Source organism: Salmo trutta, unplaced genomic scaffold, assembly GCF_901001165.1.
Source record: "Salmo trutta unplaced genomic scaffold, fSalTru1.1, whole genome shotgun sequence".
NCBI classification, from domain to species: domain Eukaryota; kingdom Metazoa; phylum Chordata; class Actinopteri; order Salmoniformes; family Salmonidae; genus Salmo; species Salmo trutta.
Window position 1 is genome coordinate 32,996 of NW_021822843.1, and position 15,251 is coordinate 48,246.

The 15,251-nt window shown below is 36.6% G+C and overlaps 1 protein-coding gene across 1 annotated transcript in view; it reads right to left on the minus strand.

Moving 5' to 3' along the window:
• LOC115185473 (T-box transcription factor TBX18) overlaps nt 1-6,813 on the minus strand; it is a 35,923-nt gene extending 29,110 nt beyond the window's left edge. Inside the window, exons 1-3 of the mRNA XM_029745762.1 lie at nt 6,347-6,813; nt 658-796; nt 1-66 (exon numbers count right to left, since the gene is read on the minus strand). The exon at nt 1-66 is cut by the window's left edge and continues 36 nt beyond it. Coding sequence (XP_029601622.1) covers nt 1-66; nt 658-796; nt 6,347-6,590 — 449 coding nt within the window. The 5' untranslated portion in view covers nt 6,591-6,813. The remainder of the gene's footprint in view (nt 67-657; nt 797-6,346) is intronic.
• Between the last annotated feature and the right edge of the window lie 8,438 nt (nt 6,814-15,251).

Here is a 15,251-nt window from a genome sequence, read left to right on the forward strand (position 1 = left end):
GCGATGTAGTATTGCTGGTGGGGGTCCAGACCCGAGATCTTCACGCGCATAGCGGGGAACATCCGCCTGCACCGGGAAAACAGTCAATGTCCGACATGAGTTATATAAATGGCTCATATATGTAAGCATCAGTTAGTCATATTTACAACTGCTGACATTATTTCTCACGGATTGATATATTCATTAGCCTAATACATGATTCTGAGACGGAACCTGTCAGAATATAAAAATCATACATGACCAATAGGCTACGACACGAGTTTCTAAATTATACTTTAAATAATATTATAATAAATAAAAAAATTGTAAAACATTGTTATTATTATTAGTCGAAGATCCACATATATATATATATTTTTTACAACACTGCTACAAAATAATGTTTACGATATTTCCTTTTCTTAAACTTTGAGCTTCTTATAATTAATCAGTCCGATGAATAAAAAAATAACTGTCCAAACCGACTTCTATCATAGCAGAACGTTTATCTAAAACATCTGCACATCTTTTCAACTTCAAGACGAAGACTTCTTATTTGTTCGATTCTCTTCTATTTTTTCCTTATTTTCGTTATTTCATCTGTCAATGTGATGTTTTGTAACGTAACTTAATGTGATGTAACGTGTGTGATAACGTTAATACTGTGTTTTCTCCCACCTGCCGGCCTTCGTGATGATCATCTCCGTACCAATCTCGTGAAACCGTTTCCACAGGTCGGAGCTCTGCAAGTCCACGCGCATCTCCTCTCCGGGAACCGTTACTGTTACCGGCGGCGACACCACGTCACAACTCTCCGCTACGGAAAGACAGTTTTATGTTTTAATTGATAGTACTACTGGTACAATAAGCTACTAATAGTCTAGTGACTGTAGGCCTAAGGTACAATTAGTGTGTGTGTGTGTGTGTGTGTGTGTGTGTGTGTGTGTGTGTGTGTGTGTGTGTGTGTGTGTGTGTGTGTGTGTGTGTGTGTGTGTGTGTGTGTGTGTGTGTGTGTGTGTGTCATTGCCCCATCAGTTATAATAATCATGGCTCTCTAAACAGTTAATCACCAAACGGTCCGTTCAGCTCCTCAGACCAGACCAGAGCAAAGCAGGCTGGTACGTTTGTGTTGCTGTCAGAATAGGTGTTCAGGCCTCAATAGGACAGGAATAAACAACTCTATAGGACAGGAATAAACAACTCTATATATCAGACCAATAACCAGATATTATATCACATCCAGACCAATAACCAGATATTATATCACATCCAGACCGGATATTATATCACATCCAGACCAATAACCAGATATTATATCACATCCAGACCGATAACCGGATATTATATCACATCCAGACCGATAACCGGATATTAAATCACATCCAGACCGGATATTATATCACATCCACACCAATAACCGGATATTATATCACATCCAGACCGATAACCGGATATTATATCACATCCAGACCGATAACAGGAAATTATATCACATCCAGACCGATAACCGGATATTATATCACATCCAGACCAATAACCGGATATTAAATCACATCCAGACCAATAACCGGATATTATATCACATCCAGACCGGATATTATATCACATCCAGACCAATAACCGGATATTATATCACATCCAGACCGGATATTATATCACATCCAGACCAATAACCGGATATTATATCACTTCCAGACCGGATATTATATCACATCCAGACCAATAACCAGATATTATATCACATCCAGACCGATAACCGGATATTATATCACATCCAGACCAATAACCGGATATTAAATCACATATTATATTAATATAACCGGATATTATATCACATCCAGACCGATAACCGGATATTATATCACATCCAGACCAATAACCGGATATTAAATCACATCCAGACCGATAACCGGATATTATATCACATCCAGACCAATAACCGGATATTAAATCACATCCAGACCGATAACCGGATATTATATCACATCCAGACCGATAACCGGATATTATATCACATCCAGACCGATAACCGGATATTATATCACATCCAGACCGATAACCGGATATTATATCACTTCCAGACCAATAAGCGGATATTATATCACATCCAGACCAATAACCAGATATTATATCACATCCAGACCAATAACCAGATATCATATCACATCCAGACCGATAACTGGATATTATATCACATCCAGACCGATAACCGGATATTATATCACATCCAGACCAATAACCGGATATTATATCACATCCAGACCGGATATTATATCACATCCAGACCGATAACCGGATATTAAATCACATCCAGACCGGATATTAAATCACATCCAGACCGATAACCGGATATTAAATCACATCCAGACTTATAACCGGATATTATATCACATCCAGACCAATAACCGGATATTAAATCACATCCAGACCGATAACCGGATATTATATCACATCCAGACCAATAACCGGATATTAAATCACATCCAGACCGATAACCGGATATTAAATCACATCCAGTCCGATAACCGGATATTTTATCACATCCAGACCAATAACCAGATATTATATCACATCCAGACCGATAACTGGATATTATATCACATCCAGACCGATAACCGGATATTATATCACATCCAGACCGATAACCGGATATTATATCACATCTAGACCGATAACCGGATATTATATCACATCCAGACCGGATATTATATCACATTCAGACCGATAACCGGATATTAAATCACATCCAGACCGATAACCGGATATTAAATCACATCCAGACTTATAACCGGATATTATATCACATCCAGACCAATAACCTGATATTAAATCACATCTAGACCGATAACCGGATATTATATCACATCCAGACCGGATATTATATCACATCCAGACCGATAACCGGATATTATATCACATCCAGACCGGATATTATATCACATCCAGACCAATAACCGGATATTATATCACATCCAGACCGATAACCGGATATTATATCACATCCAGACCGATAACCGGATATTAAATCACATCCAGACCGATAACCGGATATTAAATCACATCCAGACCAATAACCGGATATTATATCACATCCAGACCGGATATTATATCACATCCAGACCGATAACCGGATATTAAATCACATCCAGACCGATAACCGGATATTATATCACATCCAGACCGATAACCGGATATTGAATCACATCCAGACCGATAACCGGATATTAAATCACATCCAGACCAATAACCGGATATTAAATCACATCCAGACCAATAACCAGATATTATATCACATCCAGACCGGATATTATATCACATCCAGACCAATAACCGGATATTAAATCACATCCAGACCAATAACCGGATATTATATCACATCCAGACCAATAACCGGATATTATATCACATCCAGACCGGATATTATATCACATCCAGACCAATAACCGGATATTAAATCACATCCAGACCAATAACCGGATATTATATCACATCCAGACCGATAACCGGATATTATATCACATCCAGACCAATAACCGGATATGATATCACATCCAGACCAATAACCGGATATTATATCACATCCAGACGAATAACCGGATATTATATCACATCCAGACCGTAACCGGATATTATATCACATCCAGACCAATAACCGGATATTAAATCACATCCAGACCGGATATTATATCACATCCAGACCGGATATTATATCACATCCAGACCAATAACCGGATATTATATCACATCCAGACCGATAACCGGATATTAAATCACATCCAGACCGGATATTAAATCACATCCAGACCGGATAATATATCACATCTCTACTGTAGAGCTTTGACTCTAATCACCACATCATTCATGTTTGAATCATTATTTTACAGATTTAAAATGTGATTTATTTAGTCTAAAGTTTCAAAAGCTGTGAGTTTCTGAACTAGACCTATAGGTTAAATAGACCCAAACCCTTTGCTATATTTTTGTATCTTTTGTAAATATCTAATTGTAGACCTGTTGAAGTGTTTACTTCATTAAGCCTATGTATTGTTATAGCTGTGCACTTGGATGTTGAATATTAGTCTTTTATTTATTAATACATACTTTATTTAATTTATTTATTAATACATACTTGATTTAATTCATGCCGGCCTTAATTTAGATATTGTCAAGAATTAGGTTCAGAAAACCCCAGAGTTTATTGTTGGGGATATTCAGACAGCGAGATTATATATATATATATATATTATATCAGTTACAGCAATATAACAACCACATTCAACAGCAACCATTAATATATAAAATACAGGTCAACAAGACATACTACTAATAAAACAACCATATTCAACAACAACCAACAATACATAAATACAGGTCAACAAGACATACTAATAATAAATCTACAGTCCATTCAGAAAGTATTCAGACCCCTTGAATTGTTCCACATTTTGTTACGTTACAGTTTTATTCTAAAATTGATTAAATCGTTTTTTCCCCCCTCATCAATCTATACACAATACCCCATAATGACTAAGCAAAAACAGGTTTTAAGAAATGTTTGCAAATTGATTAAAAATACAAAACTGAAATATCACATTTACATAAATATTCAGACCCTTTACTTTGTTGAAGCATCTTAGGTAGCGATTACAGAATCAAGTATTCTTGGGCATGACGCTACAAGCTTGGCACACCTGTATTTGGAGAGTTTCTCCCATTCTTCTCTGCAGATCCTCTCAAGCTCTGTCAAGTTGGATGGGAAGCGTCGCTGCACAGCTATTTTCAGGTCTCTCCAGAGATGTTCGATCAGGTTCAAGTCCTGGGTCTGGCTGGGCCACTCAAGGACATTCAGAGACTTGTCTCGAAGCCACTCTTGCGTTGTCTGAGGTCCTGAGTGCTCTGGAGCAGGTTTTCATCAAGGATCTCTCTTTACTTTGCTTTGTTCATCTTTCCCTCGGTCCTGACTAGTCTCCCAGTCGCTGCTGCTGAAAACCATCCCCACAGCATGATGCTGCCACCACCATGTCTTTAATGCCTCACCGAAGGGACGGTGCCAGGTTTCCTCCAGACGTGGCGCTTGGCATTCAGGCCAAAGAGTTCAATCTTGGTTTCATCAGACCAGAGAATCTTGTCTTTCATGTTCTGTGAGTCTTTAGGTACCTTTTGGCTTCCGTCTGGCCACTCTACCATAAAGGCCTGATTGGTGGAGTGCTGCAGAGATGGTTGTCCTTCTGGAAGATTCTCCCATCTCCACAGAGGAATTTTTGAGCTCTGTCAGTGTGACCATCAGGTTCAAGGCCCTTCTCCCTGATTGCTCAGTGTGGCCGGACGGCCAGCTCTAGGAAGAGTCTTGGTGGTTCCAAACTTCTTCCATTTAAGAATGATGGAGGCCACTGTGTTCTTGGGGACCTTCAATGCTGCAGAAATGTTTTGGTCCCTTAACCAGATCTGTGCCTCAAAACAATCCTGTCTCGGAGCTCTACGGACAATTCCTTCGACCTCATGGCTTGGTTTTTGCTCTAACATGCACTGTCAACTGTGGGACTTTATATAGACAGTTGTGTGCCTTTCCAAATCATGTCCAATCAATTGAATTTACCACAGGTGGACTCCAATCAAGTTGTAGAAACATCTCAAGGATGATCAATGGAAACAGGATGTACCTGAGCTCAATTTTGAGTTTCATATCAAAGGGTCTGAATACTAAAAAAGGTATTTTTGTTTTAAAATGTTTTATAAATTAGCAAAATTTTCTAAAAGCCTGTTTACGCTTTGTCATTATGCGGTATTTTGTGTAGATTGATGAGATACATTTTTTGTTTTTTGTTTGTTTGTTTAATCCATTTGAGAACAAGGCCGTAACGTAACAAAATGTAGAAACATCAAGGGGTCTAAATACTCTCCGAATGTACTGCATATATATATATATATATATATATATATATATATATATATATATATATATGCAGTGTATATATATATGCAGTACATTCGGAGAGTATTTTGACACATTGATGTTTCTACATTTTGTTACGTTATATACTGTGTGTATATATATATATATATATATATATATATATAGGTACCTTGTATATATATATACAGTATATATTGGAGTAGGTTTCTGGCCTATAGGTCTACAGTTCTATTCATTCTGAGTGAGAGTCACTGTTAGAATAGTTGTAGCCAGTTTACTGTTTGCTATCTGCATGCAGCTACAGTTGTTTTATCTTGAGTTATAGTGTGAGGGAGTTTGAGGGAGTTTAGGCTACGTGTTGCAGATGTGTGCGGAGGGTTTGGAGCGGATATGATAGAGTAACTTTTATCCAGTGCCAATCAGTCCACTGCAACGGGGACGGTCTTTACTTACGCGAGCCGTCACTAACACACTCTTCTATCTCGCTGCCCCGGTCGATGGCTTGGCCGTACACCCTCTTCTCTCTCTCCCTTCCGTTAGCGGGAAGTTCCAACACGTCGGTCCACTCATCAAGACAGCACACCCCGGTGTCGTCGTCCTCGAGCTTCCGTCTCTTCTCTGCCCCGATGAGAGCTTCCACCGAGAACGCGTGCGCCTTGACGCTCAGATTGCACGAAGAGCGTCGCTTCTCTGCCATTCCACCGACTGACCGTAGAGAGACGCACGAGAGGAAATAAGAAAGCTGTCGCTCTAAAGAGAAGAGAAGTCAAGTCAAGTGAAAAGTTAATCCAAAGGGTTTCCACGGTAGCCTGGTACCGGAGCTCGGGGCTGTGAGTCTTTATGACGCTACTCTCGCTTAGCTATGGCCCGTTCAGGACTGACATTAGAGCACCGCACAGAACCGTCCTAGTGTCCCAACACTCCCCCCCCCTCTCTCTCTCTTTCTCTCCCTCTCTCTCCCTCTCTCTTTTCCCCCCCTCTCTATCTCGTTCTGCCCCCCCTCTCTATCTCTTTCTCTCTCTCTCCCCCCCCCTCTCTCTCTCCCTCTCTCTTTCTCCCCCCCTCTCTCTCTCCCTCTCTCTCTCTCTCTCTCTCTCTCTCTCTCTCTCTCTCTCTTTCTCCCCCCTCTCTCTCTTTCTATCTCTGTCTCTGTCTCTCTCCCTCTCTCTTTCTCCCCCCCTCTCTCCCTCTCTCTTTCTATCTCTGTCTCTCTCCCTCTCTCTTTCTCCCCCTCTCTCTCTCCCTCTCTCCCCCTCTCCCTCTCTCTCTCTCTCTCCCCCCCTCTCTAAGTGAAATAGAACCTCTGTGATGTGTGTGAGCCAAGTGTTTGAGCCTGTTATGGACAGTGTAATCTGAGGTGTGTTTGGAGGGCTGGGCAGCCAGCTGTCAATCTCTCTGCCCCCTGGCCAATAGGAGCCCTGATCTCATGGAAGTCGCGCGTCCTGGAGCTGTTCTGTGCCGCCTTACGTGGTAAACCTGTGAACGGGGCGGGACCGGTGAACGAATCATGGCCCGTTGAAGAGCATTCTCACACCACTGCCCGAAATGCTCTGCATGTGGTTTAATGTTACCACTTAGTGGTTTAATTTGACCACTTAGTGGTTTAATTTGACCACTTAGTGGTTTAATTTGACCACTTAGTGGATTAATGTTACCGCTTAGTGGTTTATTGTTACCGCTTAGTGGTTTAATGTTACCGCTTAGTGGTTTATTGTTACCGCTTAGTGGTTTAATGTTACCGCTTAGTGGTTTAATGTTACCGCTTAGTGGATTAATGTTACCACTTAGTGGTTTAATGTTACCGCTTAGTGGTTTAATGTTACCGCTTAGTGGATTAATGTTACCGCTTAGTGGATTAATGTTACCGCTTAGTGGATTAATGTTACCACTTAGTGGTTTAATGTTACCGCTTAGTGGTTTAATGTTACCGCTTAGTGGATTAATGTTACCACTTAGTGGATTAATGTTACCACTTAGTGGTTTAATGTTACCACTTAGTGGATTAATGTTACCACTTAGTGGTTTAATGTTACCACTTAACGGTGGTTTAATGTTACCACTTAGTGATTTAATGTTACCACTTAGTGATTTAATGTTACCACTTAGTGGTTTAATGTTACCGCTTAGTGGATTAATGTTACCACTTAGTGGATTAATGTTACCACTTAGTGGTTTAATGTTACCACTTAGTGGATTAATGTTACCACTTAGTGGTTTAATGTTACCACTTAACGGTGGTTTAATGTTACCACTTAGTGATTTAATGTTACCACTTAGTGGTTTAATGTTACCACTTAGTGGTTTAATGTTACCACTTAGTGGATTAATGTTACCACTTAGTGGTTTAATGTTACCACTTAACGGTGGTTTAATGTTACCACTTAGTGATTTAATGTTACCACTTAGTGGTTTAATGTTACCACTTAGTGGTTTAATGTTACCACTTAGTGGTTTAATGTTACCACTTAGTGGTTTAATGTTACCACTTAACGGTGGTTTAATGTTACCACTTAGTGGTTTAATGTTACCACTTAGGGGTTTAATGTTACCACTTAGTGGTTTAATGTTACCACTTAACGGTGGTTTAATGTTACCACTTAGTGGTTTAATGTTACCACTTAGTGAATTAATGTTGCCACTTAACGGTGGTTTAATGTTACCACTTAGTGGTTTAATGTTACCACTTAGTGGTTTAATGTTACCACTTAACGGTGGTTTAATGTTACCACTTAGTGATTTAATGTTACCACTTAATGGTGGTTTAATGTTACCACTTAACGGTGGTTTAATGTTACCACTTAGTGATTTAATGTTACCACTTAGTGGTTTAATGTTACCACTTAACGGTGGTTTAATGTTACCACTTAGTGGTTTAATGTTACCACTTAGTGGTTTAATGTTACCACTTAGTGGTTTAATGTTACCGCTTAGTGGTTTAATGTTACCACTTAGTGGATTAATGTTACCGCTTAGTGGTTTAATGTTACCTCTTAGTGGATTAATGTTACCACTTAGTGGTTTAATGTTACCACTTAGTGGTTTAATGTTACCACTTAGTGGATTAATGTTACCTCTTAGTGGATTAATGTTACCACTTAGTGGTTTAATGTTACCACTTAGTGGTTTAATGTTACCACTTAGTGGTTTAATGTTACTATTTATTGGTGTAAATGTAATGTAAATGATGTGTTAATGTAATGCAAATTATGTGTAAATGTAATGTAAACAATGGACCGTTTGTTAGTTGTAAATGTAATGTAAATGATGGATGGTTGCAGGAAAGGCTGCTGTCATATTCTCCCATTATCAGATCAAACAACAGTAGTGTCCACTGCATGCAGGGAGGAATGCTTTAAAACAATTCCATATGTTCGTTTAGCAGAAACCCAGCCCCTGGCTCTTAGACCTTAGGCGTTGCTAACCAAATAAACTCCATTTGAAAAGGAAAATCAGCTCTTATAACGGTTCATGTTCAACATCAAAACATGTCTCTTTCTGGCATGGACATTTTTTATTTTCTATTGAACCAATAAGGCTCAAGGAGATATGGTATATGGCCAATAATCCAGTTACGGGCTGTTCTTACGCAAGACGCAAAGCAGAGTACAGCCTTGGTACAGTCCTGTAATATACCACAAACCCTGGAGATGCCTTATTGCTATTAGAAACTGGTTACCGACATCATTAGAAGAGTAAAGAAGTAGTTTTGCGTCATACCAGTGGTATATTGTCTGATATACCATGGCATTCAGTCAATCAGCATTCAGGGCTCAAACCACCCAGGTAATAATCCTATTATAAACCAGTGGTTCAACCCTGATCGGCCATATACCACACCTCCTCGGGAATTAGGACTTCATTATTACATATAGTCTACATTATTACATATAGTCTGCATTATTACATATAGTCTACATTATTACATATAGTCTACATTATTACATATAGTCTACATTATTACATATAGTCTACATTATTACATATTATTCCATATAGTCTACATTATTACATATAGTCTACATTATTACATATAGTCTACATTATTACATATAGTCTACATTATTACATATAGTCTACATTATTACATATTATTCCATATAGTCTACATTATTACATATAGTCTATATTATTACATATAGTCTACATTATTACATATTATTCCATATAGTCTACATTATTACATATAGTCTACATTATTCCATATAGTCTACATTATTCCATATAGTCTACATTATTCCATATAGACTACATTATTCCATATAGTCTGCATTATTCCACATTATTCCATATAGTCTACATTATTCCACATTATTCCATATAGTCTACATTATGCCATATTATTCCATATAGTCTATATTATGCCATATTATTCCATATAGTCTATATTATGCCATATTATTCCATATAGTCTATATTATGCCATATTATTCCATATAGTCTACATTATTCCATATAGTCCATATTATGCCATATTATTCCATATAGTCTATATTATGCCATATTATTCCATATAGTCTATATTATGCCATATTATTCCATATAGTCTACTTTATTCCATATAGTCTATATTATGCCATATTATTCCATATAGTCTACATTATTCCATATAGTCTATATTATGCCATATTATTCCATATAGTCTACATTATTCCATATAGTCTACATTATGCCATATTATTCCATATAGTCTATATTATGCCATATTATTCCATATAGTCTATATTATGCCATATTATTCCATATAGTCTACATTATGCCATATTATTCCATATAGTCTATATTATGCCATATTATTCCATATAGTCTATATAATGCCATATTATTCCATATAGTCTACATTATTCCATATAGTCTATATTATGCCATATTATTCCATATAGTCTATATTATGCCATATTATTCCATATAGTCTATATAATGCCATATTATTCCATATAGTCTACATTATTCCATATAGTCTATATTATGCCATATTATTCCATATAGTCTACTTTATTTAAGCAATAAGGCATGAGAACCCGGGAATATTCATGTGATTACTCCTGGGCTGTTGTTAGGCCTGAGGTGAAGCCGAGGATCAGGAAACAGCATTTAGCAGGCCGTTATCACACAATACTTCCCGGGTTCGAGGGATTTATTGATTTTATAAAACGGTTGCCAACATATAAAAAAAAAAAAAAAGATTAAGTGTTTTCATTAAAAACGTTATTTTTATTAGTAAATTCGTTTTATTTCATCCTTCCTCCAGACAATATAGTCCGGGCAAAAGCCAGAACAGTTCTGCTAACCGAATAGACTGATCATTTATTATTTTGGGATGTTTTTACCCAGTCATTCATTCTTTCATTCCACCTTGCCTACATTATTCCATAATATTCCATATAGCCTACATTATATAATATCCCATATAGCCTACATTATATAATATTCCATATAGTCTACATTATATAATATTTCATATAACCTACATTATATAATATCCCATATAACCTACATTATTCCATAATATTCCATATAGCCTACATTATATAATATTCCATATAGCCTACATTATATAATATTCCATATAGCCTACATTATTCCATAATATTCCATATAGCCTACATTATATAATATTCCATATAACCTACATTATTCCATAATATTCCATATAGCCTACATTATATAATATCCCATATAGCCTACATTATATAATATCCCATATAACCTACATTATTCTATAATATTCCATATAGCCTACATTATATAATATCCCATATAGCCTACATTATATAATATCCCATATAACCTACATTATTCTATAATATTCCATATAGCCTACATTATATAATATCCCATATAGCCTACATTATATAATATCCCATATAACCTACATTATTCTATAATATCCCATATAACCTACATTATTCCATAATATTCCATATAGCCTACATTATATAATATCCCATATAGCCTACATTATATAATATCCCATATAACCTACATTATTCCATAATATTCCATATAGCCTACATTATATAATATTCCATATAGCCTACATTATATAATATCCCATATAGCCTACATTATATAATATCCCATATAACCTACATTATTCTATAATATTCCATATAGCCTACATTATATAATATCCCATATAGCCTACATTATATAATATTCCATATAGCCTACATGATATAATATCCCATATAACCTACATTATTCCATAATATTCCATATAGCCTTTATTATATAATATCCCATATAACCTACATTATTCTATAATATTCCATATAGCCTACATTATATAATATCCCATATAGCCTACATTATATAATATTCCATATAGCCTACATTATATAATATTTCATATAGCCTACATTATATAATATCCCATATAGCCTACATTATTCCATAATATTCCATATAGCCTACATTATATAATATCCCATATAACCTACATTCTATAATATTCCATATAGCCTACATTATATAATATTTCATATAACCTACATTCTATAATATTCCATATAGCCTACATTATATAATATTTCATATAACCTACATTCTATAATATTCCATATAGCCTACATTATATAATATTCCATATAGCCTACATTATTCCATAATATTCCATATAGCCTACATTATATAATATCCCATATAGCCTACATTATTCCATAATATTCCATATAGCCTACATTATATAATATCCCATATAGTCTACATTATATAATATCCCATATAGCCTACATTATATAATATCCCATATAACCTACATTATTCCATAATATTCCATATAGCCTACATTATATAATATCCCATATAGCCTACATTATATAATATCCCATATAACCTACATTATTCCATAATATTCCATATAGCCTACATTATATAATATTCCATATAGCCTACATTATATAATATTCCATATAGTCTACATTATATAATATCCCATATAGCCTACATTATATAATATTCCATATAACCTACATTATATAATATTCCATATAGCCTACATTATGTAATATTCCATATAGTCTACATTATATAATATCCCATATAGCCTACATTATATAATATTCCATATAACCTACATTATTCTATAATATTCTATAGACATTATTCCTTAATATTCCATATAGCCTACATTATTCTATAATATTCTATAGACATTATTCCATATAGCCTACATGATTCTATAATATTCCATATTATTCCATAGCCTACATTATTCTATAATATTCCATATTATTCCATATAGCCTACAATATTCTATAATATTCTATAGACATTATTCCATATACTGACTGGACACCTTAGCCTTAAATTCACAGGCTGTTAACATGAACTAAAGGAAACTGCACTATATTATTATTTTCCTTGATTAAATATAGGTTATTTGATTACATAAAACTGCAAGTTTTTTTTATTTTATATATTTTTTTGCTTCAGTATTTCCAGATAATTAATTCAGATTATTGGACCATAATGGATATTTTCACTGCTTTATTTTTTTAAAACGTTCATTGAGGAACTACACACAGTTTAACAAAAACAAGTGCATATACAAGGGCCTATATTTTCACAAAGCCAAATGCATACATTTTATAAAGATATATATATATATTTTACCTTTATTTAAGAAAAAAATCTTATTTACAATGATGGCCTACCGGGGAACAGTGGGTTAACTGCCTTGTTCATGGGTAGAACGACAGATTTAACCTTGACAGGTCGGGAACTCGATCCAGCAACCTTTCGGTTACTAGTTCAACGCTCTAACCACTGGGCTACCTGCCGCCCCAAAATACATAGTTGGCCGAAAATTCCTCTGTTTCTCTTACATCAAACGCAAACCAAGCTGTACTCATGGGTTTAGTATTCAGCATGTCTGGTCTAGAAAACCCTCATTATGTGGCAATATAAATGTAACTATATGTGAAAAGTTGAATTCATGAGCATTTTTCGATATTAAATACAGAACATATAGTATAGGCTATTGTAAATATGTAAAATATTGTTTATTATCATTCTATTTCATGAAGCTACTTGTATTTTTGTTTTTGTAGAATGGAAATTCAAACAACTAATTATACACACGCTTTTAAATTTTAGCTTCAAATACTTAAACTTTATATTTATTATCAAAAATAAGCATGTTATTCATTTAACCAATAAAAAAATTATAGTTTTATTGTCATAATTATCTAACAAGTCAGACAAAAACACTGGATAGTTTTATAGCGATAATAATCTAACTGCAACCATTAAAAGTCCATATCAGTTCATTTTTCTTACTTTTAATTCTATTTTTAATTTTGATGTCAGAGTTTATCAATAAATCTGTTAATTGAAGCGTAACAGGGTGCGTTGTCAAACATTTACAATTATAAATGTTTTATTGTGAGTTAAAATGTTTTGTAAATCTCTTTTTCCAAAAATCAGAAAAATTTGCAATCTAATTATGGTAATTTGCTTTTAAAGAATTAACACAGTAAATAAAAACCCAGAGAGAGACACGGTCGACGCAGAGAGAGAGACACGGTCGACGCAGATAGAGACAAAGGTCCACCCAGAGAGAGACACGGTCGACGCAGAGAGAGACAAAGGTCCACCCAGAGAGAGACACGGTCCACCCAGAGAGAGACACGGTCGACGCAGAGGAGAGAGACACGGTCGACGCAGAGAGAGCGACACGGTCGACGCAGAGAGAGACACGGTCGACGCAGAGAGAGACACGGTCGACGCAGAGAGAGACACGGTCGACGCAGAGAGAGACACGGTCGACGCAGAGAGAGAGACACGGTCGACGCAGAGAGAGAGACACGGTCGACGCAGAGAGAGACACGGTCGACGCAGAGAGAGAGACACGGTCGACGCAGAGAGAGAGACACGGTCGACGCAGAGAGAGAGACACGGTCGACGCAGAGAGAGAGACACGGTCGACGCAGAGAGAGAGACACGGTCGACGCAGAGAGAGAGACACGGTCGACGCAGAGAGAGACAAAGGTCCACCCAGAGAGAGACACGGTCGACGCAGAGAGAGAGACACGGTCGACGCAGAGAGAGACACGGTCGACGCAGAGAGAGAGACATGGTCGACGCAGAGAGAGACAAAGGTCCACCCAGAGAGAGACACGGTCGACGCAGAGAGAGACAAAGGTCCACCCAGAGAGAGAGAGACACGGTCGACGCAGAGAGAGAGACACGGTCAATGCAGAGAGAGACACGGTCGACGCAGAGAGAGAGACACGGTCGACGCAGAGAGAGACACGGTCGACGCAGAGGAGAGAGACACGGTCGACACAGAGAGAGACACGGTCGACACAGAGAGAGAAAAAGGTCCACCCAGAGAGAGAGACACGGTCGACGCAGA